We start from the raw sequence: 13347 nt of genomic DNA on the forward strand, positions 1-13347 counted from the left end.
AAATGCACACGGGGAAATCACCTGTTTGACAACAAAATAAGCATGGTTTATTTTGACAATTCCTTACAAACGCAACTTCAAAATTATTGGTACATGAAACTTTTCGCAACCAACAATTCCTTTGCATTTAAATATCTTGTTATCTTTACTAGAGTACGCTAATGTTGTTTTATTTAAAAATTACAAGTCTATCCAAGAAAAGAGTGCTTATTATCACGAGCAGGCAAAAAAATCACAAAATTTGTTGTGTATTTGCATGATACAATCACATATTTTAAAATTAGCAAAAATTGTTTGTAAAAAGTAGCGGGTGACTTGTGTCGCCCAAAAAATAAGGAGAACCCTGTTACTTAGCAACGGATTCCCAATTTTGCTAGTTGGTCGGTAATCGGTTAAGTTTGCGATTCTAGCGTCCATAAGGGAGCGTTTGACCTAAAAACGCGAAGAAAGAAAAGGTCATGACTACTACATTGGAGGACGTGGGAAACGCAAGGGAGTCCTGGTGCACTGTGGAACTATGCAAGTCGCAGTCTTGGTGCAGAACGGAACGCAAACATTTTATGGTACAATAAAAGTTTTGATTTTTATAGTAAATTGAATAGCATTAGGTCCATTTAATTTCACTAATGGCCAGCGAAAACATGTGTTAGGTGTTAAGTGTATTTAAAGTAAAATGTACTAAAAATATTCCAAACAATGGCATTTTCACATTTTGCTAATTTTTTTTAAAAATGTCTTTTTATGCTGGAGATACAATGTGTAGAAGAGAAAACTACAATATCATAGGATGTAGCCTAATAATAATTCAACTAGGTTTTTAAAATATGCATTTGATCTATTTGTGCACCTAAAACTTGACATGCAGCGTGTTGATTTATTTATGTTAGCCGTGCATATCATGACAAAAACATATGTATAACATTATGGTTACCAAAGTAAAGTGAACGATTTCTATTGTGCCCAACACAAATATGGGACTTATTTTTTTTTGTAATTAGGAGAATTTCGAAAGCACTGTATTCAGTCCAAATAGAAACATGATTGCAGAACCTCGTTGCCAATGGAAGATTGAAGCCCCAACACACAGGGAAAAAAGACATTATTCCATTCACCGTAAGTGGATTTGTCCTACAATTATTATTTGAAAGCTTTTTTTTCTTTGCGTATATAACATTAATTTTTGTGATTGTCTGCTCAAAATTATGAAATGATAATAGACAAATAAAATCTGTTGCTACACAACAGATAAATTTATGTAAAAAGAAATTTCTGAAGCTTTTTTAATTGAAATACGAAAGGACCTTTTTTTCGTATTTCAATTAAAAAAGCTTCAGAAATTTCTTTTTACATAAATTTATCTGTTGTGTAGCAACAGATTTTATTTAAATGGACCTAATGTGTTTCTCAACCTTTTTTTAAGTTGACCAGATTTCCCTTGTTAAAAAATTTGTGGCTTCTTGTTAGTGTGTCCATTGTTTTGGTGACAAACATATTAACACTATACCATAGTCCTCAGCTCTTTGGTTGAGAAACAATGGTCTATAACTCATTCAAGATGTGTATAAAATGTCTGGAAAAGTATGGGGTTTCCTCCAAAATACTGGCCACCTCCCTTTTGAAGTTTTTGGAGATGCCTATGACCCAATTTGATTCAGAATTGAACCGAATTATACACAATTTGGCATTTAATTAACTGTTACTGGAAACCAATGATAAATGCCGGAGAATAAAATATGAAAACTTGCCTGACAATAAATGCTTAAGAATAAATATACGTAAAAGAATAGTTTAATGCAAAACTTGACATAGCTTTATTGTAGGTTGTTTAATTGTAATTTGCCTTTTCAGATTCTTGCCAACTGAAATTTTGACTGCAATCAACTTTGGCCATATACAAAAACGAATATTTACTGCTGTGAGATTTTGTATTTGTTCTCTATCCAAACCTGTATTTGTACTGAATTTGTCATGAGTCATAGAAAATTTTGTTTGTTTGTTGAAGAGATAACTTTGTAAGTATTTGATGGCAATATTGATTTACTGGATTTAAGAACAAATACAGAAATGGAGTAAAAAGTATAATTGCCATTCAAAGAAGGTGCATAGCCATTATATACCAATTTCTTTTTAATTGATTTTAGTAAAGAATATTTCAAACAAAAACATGGCCTGCTTTTTATTTAGAAAGAATTCAAAAATTACTACGTTTATCCCCCAAAAGATTTTTTTCAAACAGCAATTGTCAAACACCAAACTATAACATAATTACAAGTTGTAACAAATATGCTGAGCGGCACTGAAGAGTCGGGTGAAAGTCTTGGATGGTAAAAGGTGTGATGTGCCACGAATAAAAACCCACTTTATGCAGCAAAGAAAGTTAACCTAATTAAAATTTTTACAAAAAGGCGTCACACCAATCTCTGAGGCACACGTAAGAGTCGTTGGCCTGCTTTTTGTTAGCTTTAATCTCTTCCTTTATCCAATCCACAAAGAGTTCTTCATCCTTGTGTAGTAGAAGAAATTGGCCAAGTAGTACATAAGCCTGTAACAATTTGACACTAATACCAACAAAGCTTCATCAAAATAGGATTTGCAAAAATATATACAACTAAATAAAAACAACATAGTATAGTATCAATAGGTAATGTTGTATACCAACATATACCTCAGTTGTCTTGAAAAAAACACACGTCCACTACCAATTCAAATGAATGTCGACCATACAAAATACCACGCTTATAAGTAATAAAAAATATGCTCCAAACAAAAATCTTACAAAGTCAAACCCCTTGTCTTTCAAACGCCCTCCAAGAACTTCACCAATACCAGAAACGCAGGTAACTTCCTTATTTCCCATAGGCTCCGCCACAAAATCTCTGTGCTTTTGTGAGGTCGAAGACATGATACAATTGTTTGAATAAAGCGTGCTACGTGTAAAAATCTGCTGTTGCAAAGATAAATTAAGTTTGGCTATCTTTCATTGCTTGTAAAGAGCACAGTTACGCATTTTTTAGTGACGCCATTAACTTTTACTTCCGCATCCACAGCGTCCAGGGCTCGTTGTCTATAATTGTAATAGCGGAAATTATGGTTACTCTTAACAAAAACTCTGAAACAAGCGCCTCTTCTTTCTCTCATCGAGATCATACCAGCTTAACAAAAGGCGGGAAGGAAAACCTTAGTTTCGCCGAGCTCCTATCGTTACCTTAAAATTCTATTTTACACAATAGTAAACAAAATGATATTGTTCCTTGTGTTTTATCTCAGACAAATACGCAAAGTTCGTAAAAAAGTAGGTCATGTGTTACTAGAGGTACTTTTTTTTAAATAAAAAGTTTTTTATGACGATACATATGGAAACCGATAAAGCGATTTCTATGGTAATAGTAGAGAAAAAAGGTGATGCGTCACATGTTTATTTAACTTCTTGTGCATCGCTGTGTTGCAACATGTTCTGTAAACGTGCTGTTGCTTTATACTACTGCGTTTTAGCGTGGCTGAATTCAAATTAATTGATATATTGTAAGTTTTAGGGCATTTTTTTGGCCCGTCTGACGTAACATAACTTGCCATATCACCGCCATGCGTAAAAATTCAAGAAGCCCATTGTCAGGGATGAACGTTTTTGAGTGCTGTTGTTTTAAACGTTATTCACTGGTAATAACTCAAACACAGTGGGTGTTATGCTGAAACAATTATGTTTTTGTAAACCATTTTACGCATGACATATATATATATTTGTGTTGCAATTTCACATGAAATATTACTTCTGTAATTTTCAGGAAAAGATACATGATGTTTTATAAAATATCCAACATCAACCAAACCTTCATTTTCTCAACAACCTTTAAATTATAAACGTGGATTTACTTCCCATTATGGCTTTGTAAGGAAAGTCTGTTGCGCGATCTCTGCTGTGGCAGAACCAGCAGAGGACACGGTGATTATTTATTCTTTCTTTCTTGATTCCTACATTGAAGATGTCAGCTGCTACAAAACGAAAACATGTTGTAAAAGAAATGCTAGAGAACTTTGACTTACCTGAACCACATCAGACAATTGTTCAGGTATTTCATTTTGATTTATAATATGTTTTTTTTTCCTTAAAATACTAATGCTGTTTTTCGTTACATATTAATTATGTACTACAGGTATAAGTTTTAATAAAAATTAAAAGGATAAATTTAATTAAAAGGTTTAAAAAATGTTGTCTTTGATTTGTTATGGCCACTGCTGCATTGCGTTAAGTTACTGAAATGTTTATTATATTTTATTATATGTTACATGTGAAAAAGTAAATGTTAGCTTGAATGTTTCTGTTATTTTCTCAATTTTCAGGTCCAGGGTACTTGTGGTTCCAACTTGCACGAAGTATGCACTGAATCTGGTGAAAAATATCTGGCAAGCTTACCGACAAAATTCAGAAAAAATATTTGGATTAAGCGAGGAGACTTTGTTCTAACTGAACCAATTGTGGAAGGTAACAAAGTAAAAGGAGAAATTGTGAGAATCCTTTACCCACAGCACATAAAAATCATTAAGCAAGAAAACATGTGGTAGGAGAATGTTTTTTTTTTAATTTTACATAAAATTACCTGATTGATATACTTCAGGCCAAAGCAATTTGAAAAAAGGAAACATGATATTTCTGAGAGTATATCTGACAAACTGGGTGAAATGAACTTGGGCAATAAAAACACATGCATTGACACTATAAGTAGTGCTGGCGAAGAGGATGACACGGACGACGATGATGATTTTTCTGACATTCCAGTCAACTCCAATCGACCTCCAGAAATATATGAAAGTGACTCAGAAGATAGTTCAGATGAAGACTAACAAAAATTATATTTCATTTGCTTTTGATCAGTGCATGTTCTTCCCTCCATGGTATCACTGTTGTGTCTCATGCATTTTGTCTATTGTGGTTTTGTATAAAATCGGGTGGTGCTTGCATAAAGTAACTTCTTTTAAAATATGGTAATAGTTTAAATAATTCTTTTAAATTTTAAATAATTTTAATGCTACAAGGAGAGTTTTTTCAGCGGAAATTATTGAGCTTGGTGACGTTGAGGCTCCAATGCAGGTATAATTCTCTCGTTTGGCTCATTTGTCTGTAATTTTCCGACTTGTAGGAGACCTGGTGCTGCACATAATTTAACTGAAAAACATGGACCAACGGTATCTCCGTTGTTTTCTTTGTTAGTTAAATGGTTAACATGTGTATTAGCGACCTTGTAAGCTTTACTGGCACGCCCTTTCACGTAAAATATCAACAAAATCTGTGCAATTACACCAAACTTTAGGCTATTTTATTGCCGGAAAGCGACAAAGTTTAACCAGGTTTTTAACGGTGGTTTCGGGTTTAACAGACATGCATTTATGCCAAACCAGGCCTCCAGCTAACTCCTCCAAAGACAAATTCGAGGATTCGTTTTGAATCGAACTCCGTTCTTCTCGTCTTTCACATTGAGCAATTTTGGCATCGGCGCACTGTGAACAAAGCACTGGGCCACGTTGTGGAGGACAAAATTTTGCGCTCTCATCCATTTCTTGGTCACACCAATAAAACGCTGGCTTTAGTTTTGTCGGCGATGCTTTCACATGATGCATTCTGTCGCCGAGAGCGTAATTTTCAACCCGACTAAATGGCCCATATGGGTCTCTCTGAATGGTCGGACAGCACTTGGCTTTCCTGGGCCGCACCACCATTCGCTTTCCAACTACTTTAGGTATGTTGCAGGCCTGTCTGTATGTGGAAAGTTTCACTCCGGTAACCGCTGCCCCGTACACAGACTTCGTTGGGAAAATATAAATATCTCGCAAAGCTTCTTTGTCTAGCATCGGCGAGTTTATCATCTCTGTGTTGGGGTCTACTATGCCCCATTTCCCTGTTGGATAGCCTGGGGTTTGTAAATTGATAAACACAGGCGTCTTCCTTGCTATCTTCAGCCTGCTCGCTGTGATTCGCGCTTGCAACGCCTCCATCCTTACCTGAAACCTGCAACAACTATAAATATCAAGAATATTTTCCTCCGTTGATCTGAAGTACGCATTGTGAAGTAATTCAAGTTTATGACGAAACAATCCAAATATAAATACTAAAATGCAATCAAGCATATTTTGCGTATTCAAGCGTAACATTAACCCTCATGCATGATCAATTGTTTTGTGACGTATTTTAACCATTGTGACATAGACTATAGGAGGGGTTTCCCCATCGGCAAAACTTTGATAAAAACACAGATATGAAAACTGACCAGTGCGCCTCTGTTCAGTCTGAAAGTTTATTTAAATTGGGATCTTTTGGGCGTGTTGTTAACAGAAAATATAGGCGCTTTTTGCTGACCAAGTCGCAATATGTATTTCTTTGATACAATGCGCATTCCAAAGCAGTTACATTATATTTTTTTTACTTTTTGAGGGTAAGTGCTGACTTACCCTCCTCACTATCATTTACCTTGCCGTTCTAGCAACATCAGTAGCCTAGCCATTTTATTTAATGGGTTGGTAACTTGTTTTCATGGATGAATGCAGTTCTGCTCTAAACTCAGCCAGTGATGCACCAATGTCACAGTTGCCAATTGAAATATGGTTGAGAATATTTAATTTCCTTCCAAAACCAACCATCCTTTTTACGATTGGAAATGTTTGCAAATTCTTTCGAATGCTATCACTGGATCCAGATTTGTGGCATGACGTGAATTTGTGTACAATGAAAGAGCAGATGACTACAAAGTTTCTGCATTTTGATGATAATTCTGAAATCCATGGCGATGGTGTAATCGACACAATGACAGCAAAGCTATTAACAGATGGCCAACTGACAAGTGCACAAATTTTCTGTTCTCTTTTTGATTGCATGAGTACTGCTGTGCTTAAACTAACAATCAGTTGGGATTATGATGATTTCGTGTTGGGTGTAAATGAAAAAAAGACACTATACTCCCTTGTTAATTTACAATATCTTGATGTATCTTTCTGCAAGTACATAACTTCTTCAGTCCTACTAGAGATTTGTAGACATTGTTTCAAATTGGAGGTTTTAATATTGGAACACTGTCAGTAGGTTTCTGTGTTAAAGATTTTGTTTTCCGTGCAGTGTTTAAACATAATCTTTATCAACAGGCAAATTGAAGACGATGAACTAAGGGTTTTAGAAGCTCTGCAAAACCTCAAAACCCTGAATATTTCATGCTGTGTATGGATAACAGATCAGGGATTTTTTTATATTTCCCAAATGCCATTTAAACTAAAACAGCTTATCTGTGATGGTGTCCACAAGCTTTCAGACAAGTATATATATGATTATGTTTGATAAAATCTTTTTCAATTGATCATTGTGTAGTTACTTACATAAAGTATAATTAATTAAAGTATGGCCTTATCAGACCACCTTAAATAGCCTACTGGCAAAGCTTTATCAAACAATTTGTTTCCAGCATATGCATTTGTACTTTCAGTGGAATTGCATCACTTTTGTCGGGGCAAAACATGCTTGAGACTCTAATACTAGATGGTGAAGAACTAACAGATCAGTCAGTTAAAGCTATTGCTCACAGCTTACCTCACCTAAAAAAATTTCAAATTTCATATCCCAAACACCTAACTGATAAAAGTTTTGGAAGCCTATCACTGGGCAAACCCAGGTAATGTCACTATGTGCTGTTTTGCTATGCAACGTCATCATGTGCAACCCCACTGGTCTTATACAGGTTGCATCGGTTGTGTTTTAAACAACTCAAATCAGAGAAAATCAGCAATGACATGCTTACAACTTTTTTTTCACATGAGTGTGTTGAAAGTTTAAAGCAGCTGACCTTGGCAGATTGTCCATGCATTGAAGACAGCACTGTGATTTCCATAGCAACAAGGTAAAAAAAGACAGACACTGAATAATTGCTTAAGTTTTAATTCATGCATACATTATCATTTAGTTGTCCAGATTTGGAAGACCTAACTTTGCAATCTTGCAAAGTTACAGACACAGCAATTGAGAAAATGGTGATGTCTTGTGGGTAAGTTGTGGTGGATATGCTTGGACAAAACTGTTATTTTGCGGTTGCATGAATTACAGGTATTACCGAATCGTAAGTTTTAGGTCAGGCAATTAGCTTGTTGAACAAGATCCCCTCGGTATCTATCCATTTACAGAAGTGACCTACACACATCACTACAGCACAACAAAATTTTGCTTCTAGAAATCTTAGGCAAATGAATTTGTACGGTGTTACAATGCTGGAAGGAAAGTGGTTAAAGAGTCTTGATTTACATCTTCCCAAACTCAAGTTTTTAGACTTGTCATTTTGCCACCAAATCTGTGATGATGATATTTATGGTCTTGTAAGAAGGTAGTATTTGATACTGTATATGTAAAAGATAAAGGGGTTCCTAATAAAATTTATTCTAAATTACCAATGAAATATTACCACTAAGATCATTCAATGGGTCAAGTTTGTTTGTAATACTGTAAGGTAATTAAATTTAATTGGATCAAACTATATGCTCTATATTTTAGAAAACCAGATCTTGTGGTGCATATAACCCGCGGCAAGTTTCAAGTTAAGGTGGATTATGCATATATTTGTGATTTATGAACGGAAATGGAAGAGACTGTCCCATCAGCACTTGAATGAACTTACGTCTTGTGAAACCTGAATTAAATTTTAGTTTAATTGTGTTGTTTGGATTGCGTTGCTGAACGGTGACTTTGCGCCTTGTTTTTGAAAAACTGCCACACTCAAAAGTTTTGACGTCAATGCAACGTCAGTTACCTGTCTGTATTTACGACCTGATAGATAGTTTCAAAACATACCGATAAACAGGGACACTACCAAAAAGACAGCGCACATTCGTTCTCCAACGTATTTTGTCTATTGGCCTTTTTTATAATAACTCGCAATTATATTTCCGCAATTTGGGTGGAGCTTGACTTCTAAATACTGTGCAATAAAAATGGTAACTCTGCTAAAGGCTATTATCATGAGGCGAGATATATTGAAACATATTTTATATCTCCAAACTGATAAAATTGTGAGTGTACAAAAAATCTCTGAAAAGTTTTGTTGTTCTTAGAAAGCTGAGTGGCGTATCTTGTAATTGCGCTAGATGCAAGGTCGGCATTTGAAGTAAGATAAGTCTTACAAGACGAGTTACCTATTCAAGACTTGAGTTCATGAGCCTGACGATACTTGTTCGTACACCAACAGACAACAATGAATGGACCTGGTACAGTTTCATGATCTTGAAAATTTTTGTTTGACTGTTTCTTAATCGGATGTAAACAGATTTTAGGAAATACAGTCAAGTTTTGAAATTTTACTTTCAACTTCACGGATAGGGGTATAGGAGAAGCTATATCGGTATTATCCCACTATTCTGCCTTTGTTAATCTTATTCAAAGTTAGATTACACGTTTTTGACATCGAGCTTACGGATCCCACTACAATATTACCCGGGTAGTTAGATCTTTACCTCCCACATGCGGTCTTCAAATATGTTTTACACGACGAAGGTCAAACTGATGATGACAAAAGTTTTTGTCGAAACGTCTTTAACATGACAGTGTTAATAGCAATATGGGCCAGTCTATTTATACTCAAGGTAGGAGTATGTTTAGCAATGCTTCCTGATCAATGCAAAGTTTGCGGCAAACAATTCGCACCATTGTTGTATTTCATATACACCAAATTGCAAACAAAAGGATAAAAGATGAAGTTAAGCGTCTTTAGTTGTGTTCATGCATCAATCGTTTTGTGTTTCTTCTTTTTCTTCACTGGTTTTGTGTCGCCCTCAGAAAAAATGTTTTGGTCTTTCTCCTTTTTAATTTTCTTGTCCTTTTTCCTTTTCCTCGTGCCTAAGTTCTCATCTTTGATTTCACATGTTGCATTTGATTCCAACTTCCCTTCCACCAACAGACCTGCAACACCTTGCTCTTTTTTTATTTCTTTCTTCTTTTTGCTTTTCTTCTTCTTATGTTTTTGTGAAGCAATTGGAGTGGAACAAATTCCGTCATTGTTTACAGTGTCATTATTGTTGGTATCCAAAGAATCCGAATTACTAGGCTTGGTTTGATCAGATTTCCCTTGGTCATCTTTCTTTATTTGTTTCACAGGTTCATCTTGATCGCTGTTTTCTGTTATTGTTGTTCTGTTATTATCCTGTACTTCAAATTTTGCACCTAATGATCGCTTATGCTTTTTCTTAGGGGATTTGCAAAGTGATTTTTTTACTTTCGGCTTGATTTCTGGAGGTTCCTGGCAGCCGAAAGGTTTAAATCTGATTTTTACTTCACCAGGAACTGGGGGCGGCAGAGCTCTTGGCAAATAATTGTCAAGGTTTGGTTTAGATGATTCAACAACTGTTCTAATGTCCAATTTGTGGCAGGCATGCTTTACAATCATGCGGTCTGCAGTAACCTTTACCACCTGTTGGTTTGATTGGTTTTCTGTTTCACCAGTAACCAAAAAACTTGTTCTTTTTCCATTTAGTTCCAATTCTTTTTTCCTTGTGCCACATTTGAAGGACAACTTGTTCAAAGATGCAAGTGGAAGATCTGGAGGCATGGATATTATGCAATATTCTACATCCTCATCACTGCCAGTTTCTTCCTGTACTGACGTGGGGTTGTAGTTTTCAACTAATTTTCTGTACAAGTTTTCCACATTTCGAGCAGCATTTTCAGACTTGTTTTTTGGGTCTGAAATCATCTTTGCCAACAACTTCAAACTGCAAATGCAAATAATACAGATAAATTCCTTCTCACGCAAAAGGTACGTCTCCTTCCAACATGACGATTTCGCAAACTGAACTCACGTGCAATGTTGTTTTGAAAAGAAAATCTTAGATGTAAATAATACGCATGAATGCTTTACATTTTGGAAAGATTTTCAATGTAATAGGTTAACCAAGAGAATTTCTTGAGTGTCGCATCTAATTACATTAAAAGCAACGTTAGACCAGAGACTGCTAAGTAGTACTCTCTGGTTGGACAAACCATATAGAAACAGTTTTAATTTGTGATATGCGCTAAATAAATAATGTGTTAAAATACAATACGCACATAACTGGAATATTGTTTTTTATGACATGACACAAGATACGAATTAATCAAAATACACGTGGGGCGTATATAATTGCTATCATAAAGACTGTTTGTCAAAAGTTAGTTTTTTTCCCGATCGGTGATTTTATTTACTTAGGGGTCAATTTTCTTTTTGAAACACTGTTAGGTCGTGTGTAGTATTTTGGTGTGTTTTCATATTGATTTGCGTAAGGTTCAAGAGTTCAAGCAAGTACACGTCTGTTTTGGTTACAGCACTGTACGCTATTTTGCCAAAAATAAAGCTGTTTAAGTAGAAATCTAAGTACAAGATGGATCCATGGGGGACAACGGAAAATTTGTCTGCAGAAAAAACTGTGTATCACTTTGATGACACTTTTTGTAGACCAGACATGAACACCCGTCTTGGTGAAGAACCACAAAGCATTCCCAACATACCCTACGTTGACGCGAAGCAATCAAGTGACACTGATAATTACTTGTCAAAACTTGGTGAGTTTTTGGTTAGATGTTTGAAATCTTGTCAAAAATACTTTGGCTGTTTAGAACTCAGATTACAGAAACTTCAACAGAAAAATCAAAACAAAGTCAATGCTCAAACAATGATCACAAGTCTACAATCCAGAAAAAACATTTTTTTTGAACAAGCACTTTCAGATAATGTTCCTCAACAAACTGAAACAGGTAAACTGTGGAAAACTTTTACCCTCTTAACCAAGCTGTTTTGGCCACTTAAATTCCGGGTTGTGCATACCCTTAATTTTGTTTCAGTGCTTTTGGTTGACAATGTTAAGGTATTGTTGTTAGATTTAGACCCTCAAAACAGCAGTGGTTGCAGAAAGAAATCCCAATGCTGATGTGAGAAGTAAGTTATTCAGAAAGTGTTTTTGGTCTAGTCTCTTGAGGCAAATCTATGGAAGATATGTACAATTATGCAAAAGTTACAGGAGCATCGTATTTCGAACATGGTGCACTATATACACAAATGATATTGATGCCAGTTTGATTGGACAAGGTATGTGTCAATCCACAGTTTGGAGTCTCCAGCTAAGCTTTTTGGTGAAAAATGCTGTGTCAGCAGTATAGTGTATACAGCCACCTACTTACTCCACATATTACATATGCTTTTAAGTATAAAGAGGTGGTGTGTATTAGTCCCAAACTACTAAGGTTTTTGGCGGTGAAGGTTTATGAACAGTTTTTGATGGTTTCACAGGCAAAGACATTTTTAGATGAATGTTAGATAAGGATTTTCAACAAGTAAGACTTGCTGCAACAATCATTAAAGACTATAAAAATTGGTTGTTGCTTCTTTGTTTTGCTCTTGTTTTTGCATCGTTTTTGAACTGTATGTAACTAATATCAATTCTTATTGCTACAACACACCTTGTTAACTGTTTTAATCTTGTTTTTTGAAAGATGAATTTGATGATCCTGATGTGAAATTGGATGCAGGTAGTGATGGTTTTGCTGGTGAGTTCAAAAGGAAACTTCATCCTGAGCAGCAGGCCCTAACCAGAACTGAACTACTGGCCCTTGTTAATCACGATATTTTGTCGAAATTGTCCACTGATGCACATGATGATTGTGACAATCAATCTCAGTAAACTTTACTTACTATATGCACATTATCTTTACCTCTCTTTTGCTTCATGATTATTATCTTTTGGTATTTTCATTATTTGTCTGAAACCCATTTGCGTTTACCATAGCAAAGCACTTTTTTGGATGCCAAGCTGTTTTACTGACTTGTTTTTGAAGGAAAGCTTTTATTACCTAATCTAGTATAAATGTATATTTAAAGTCCCAAACAACTAGTGAAACTGTTTTATAGGAGTCCTTTTTTGTTTACGCCCTTCTTGGGCTAATATTGAATACAGTCGCTAGTTGGAGCTAGATACTCGCTAGCTTTAGAAGAAGTCGTGTCCCATGGAACGAAGCCCAATCTGCGTTTGCCGTAAAACTCATCTTTCATTGCCACTATCGCTGCTGTTTGATGGCCTTTCAAGTTTCTGTCGTTAATCTTTGTGTCAAAATCAAGTGTACGTGAGCATGTATATTATTGCGCACATTGCACGGATCAAATTTCCCCGTTTTCTTATGCTGTAACATGTTTTCCGTTGACCCAAAAACGTTTTATACTGAACTGCTTTTGGAGGGGGTGGGACGGCACGGACTTTGCGGACGTGTCACGGGCATGAAGGGTGGGGCAAGTTCTAGGAGAAAAACTATCGAAGAAACGGGACGTGACTCAAGGCAACGGTGCCTGGTGCAATAATCGAATC

At 35.7% G+C, this 13347-nt stretch overlaps 7 protein-coding genes across 8 annotated transcripts; 4 read left to right on the forward strand and 3 right to left on the reverse strand.

Annotated features, from left to right (window-relative positions):
- The first annotated feature begins 291 nt into the window (after positions 1 to 291).
- LOC145888821 (protein SPATA45 homolog) lies at positions 292 to 2018 on the forward strand. The gene is made up of 3 exons (XM_082979684.1): positions 292 to 563; positions 999 to 1113; positions 1849 to 2018. The coding sequence occupies exons 1-3, from the start codon at positions 459 to 461 to the stop codon at positions 1869 to 1871; spliced, it is 243 nt and encodes an 80-aa protein (XP_082835810.1). The 5' UTR covers positions 292 to 458; the 3' UTR covers positions 1872 to 2018.
- A 143-nt stretch (positions 2019 to 2161) lies between these two features.
- LOC145888820 (barrier-to-autointegration factor A-like) lies at positions 2162 to 2940 on the reverse strand. Its single transcript, XM_082979683.1, has 2 exons — positions 2777 to 2940; positions 2162 to 2542 (listed from the first exon to the last, which is right to left on the reverse strand). Exons 1-2 carry the CDS (start codon positions 2900 to 2902, stop codon positions 2396 to 2398), a joined length of 273 nt encoding a protein of 90 aa, XP_082835809.1. The 5' UTR covers positions 2903 to 2940; the 3' UTR covers positions 2162 to 2395.
- Positions 2941 to 3786: 846 nt separating this feature from the next.
- LOC145889430 (putative RNA-binding protein EIF1AD) lies at positions 3787 to 5265 on the forward strand. Its single transcript, XM_082980386.1, has 3 exons — positions 3787 to 4067; positions 4339 to 4556; positions 4614 to 5265. Exons 1-3 carry the CDS (start codon positions 3981 to 3983, stop codon positions 4837 to 4839), a joined length of 531 nt encoding a protein of 176 aa, XP_082836512.1. The 5' UTR covers positions 3787 to 3980; the 3' UTR covers positions 4840 to 5265.
- Positions 5266 to 5307: 42 nt separating this feature from the next.
- LOC145889988 (uncharacterized) lies at positions 5308 to 6120 on the reverse strand. The gene has a single exon (XM_082981034.1). It carries the CDS (start codon positions 6118 to 6120, stop codon positions 5308 to 5310), a length of 813 nt encoding a protein of 270 aa, XP_082837160.1.
- Positions 6121 to 6478: 358 nt separating this feature from the next.
- LOC145889448 (F-box and leucine-rich repeat protein 13-like) lies at positions 6479 to 8844 on the forward strand. Of its 2 annotated transcripts, XM_082980403.1 has the most exons (7): positions 6479 to 7065; positions 7129 to 7296; positions 7464 to 7649; positions 7716 to 7874; positions 7938 to 8018; positions 8202 to 8351; positions 8519 to 8844. In XM_082980403.1, exons 1-7 carry the CDS (start codon positions 6524 to 6526, stop codon positions 8595 to 8597), a joined length of 1365 nt encoding a protein of 454 aa, XP_082836529.1. In that variant the 5' UTR covers positions 6479 to 6523; the 3' UTR covers positions 8598 to 8844. The 2 variants fall into 2 exon arrangements, with proteins under 2 accessions (XP_082836529.1, XP_082836530.1); XM_082980404.1 differs by lacking the exon at positions 8519 to 8844 and having other exon boundaries at positions 8078 to 8240.
- A 768-nt stretch (positions 8845 to 9612) lies between these two features.
- On the reverse strand, positions 9613 to 10798 carry LOC145889618 (uncharacterized). Its single transcript, XM_082980602.1, has one exon. The coding sequence runs from the start codon at positions 10707 to 10709 to the stop codon at positions 9738 to 9740; it is 972 nt and encodes a 323-aa protein (XP_082836728.1). The 5' UTR covers positions 10710 to 10798; the 3' UTR covers positions 9613 to 9737.
- Positions 10799 to 11289: 491 nt separating this feature from the next.
- On the forward strand, positions 11290 to 13183 carry LOC145889603 (uncharacterized). The gene is made up of 3 exons (XM_082980584.1): positions 11290 to 11554; positions 11609 to 11746; positions 12482 to 13183. The coding sequence occupies exons 1-3, from the start codon at positions 11374 to 11376 to the stop codon at positions 12667 to 12669; spliced, it is 507 nt and encodes a 168-aa protein (XP_082836710.1). The 5' UTR covers positions 11290 to 11373; the 3' UTR covers positions 12670 to 13183.
- The last annotated feature ends 164 nt before the right edge of the window (positions 13184 to 13347 follow it).

The sequence above is a fragment of the Ascidia mentula genome, chromosome 2, assembly GCF_947561715.1.
Source record: "Ascidia mentula chromosome 2, kaAscMent1.1, whole genome shotgun sequence".
Lineage (NCBI taxonomy): Eukaryota > Metazoa > Chordata > Ascidiacea > Phlebobranchia > Ascidiidae > Ascidia > Ascidia mentula.

Bases quoted from the DNA above. Each gene is read 5' to 3' on its own strand.
- LOC145888821 (XM_082979684.1), top strand. From the start codon at position 459: ATGACTACTACATTGGAGGACGTGGGAAACGCAAGGGAGTCCTGGTGC. The intron at 564-998 runs GTACAATAAAAG...TTTTGTAATTAG, and splicing joins CGGAACGCAAACATTTTATG to GAGAATTTCGAAAGCACTGT. The intron at 1,114-1,848 runs GTAAGTGGATTT...TTGCCTTTTCAG, and splicing joins AAGACATTATTCCATTCACC to ATTCTTGCCAACTGAAATTT.
- LOC145889988 (XM_082981034.1), bottom strand. From the start codon at position 6,120: ATGCTTGATTGCATTTTAGTATTTATATTTGGATTGTTTCGTCATAAA.
- LOC145889448 (XM_082980403.1), top strand. From the start codon at position 6,524: ATGGATGAATGCAGTTCTGCTCTAAACTCAGCCAGTGATGCACCAATG. The intron at 7,066-7,128 runs GTAGGTTTCTGT...CTTTATCAACAG, and splicing joins TTAATATTGGAACACTGTCA to GCAAATTGAAGACGATGAAC. The intron at 8,352-8,518 runs GTAGTATTTGAT...TCTATATTTTAG, and splicing joins ATTTATGGTCTTGTAAGAAG to AAAACCAGATCTTGTGGTGC.
- LOC145888820 (XM_082979683.1), bottom strand. From the start codon at position 2,902: ATGTCTTCGACCTCACAAAAGCACAGAGATTTTGTGGCGGAGCCTATG. The intron at 2,543-2,776 runs GTAAGATTTTTG...AAATTGTTACAG, and splicing joins AAGACAAGGGGTTTGACTTT to GCTTATGTACTACTTGGCCA.
- LOC145889430 (XM_082980386.1), top strand. From the start codon at position 3,981: ATGTCAGCTGCTACAAAACGAAAACATGTTGTAAAAGAAATGCTAGAG. The intron at 4,068-4,338 runs GTATTTCATTTT...CTCAATTTTCAG, and splicing joins CACATCAGACAATTGTTCAG to GTCCAGGGTACTTGTGGTTC. The intron at 4,557-4,613 runs GTAGGAGAATGT...GATATACTTCAG, and splicing joins ATTAAGCAAGAAAACATGTG to GCCAAAGCAATTTGAAAAAA.
- LOC145889618 (XM_082980602.1), bottom strand. From the start codon at position 10,709: ATGATTTCAGACCCAAAAAACAAGTCTGAAAATGCTGCTCGAAATGTG.
- LOC145889603 (XM_082980584.1), top strand. From the start codon at position 11,374: ATGGATCCATGGGGGACAACGGAAAATTTGTCTGCAGAAAAAACTGTG. The intron at 11,555-11,608 runs GTGAGTTTTTGG...TTGGCTGTTTAG, and splicing joins TAATTACTTGTCAAAACTTG to AACTCAGATTACAGAAACTT. The intron at 11,747-12,481 runs GTAAACTGTGGA...GTTTTTTGAAAG, and splicing joins TCCTCAACAAACTGAAACAG to ATGAATTTGATGATCCTGAT.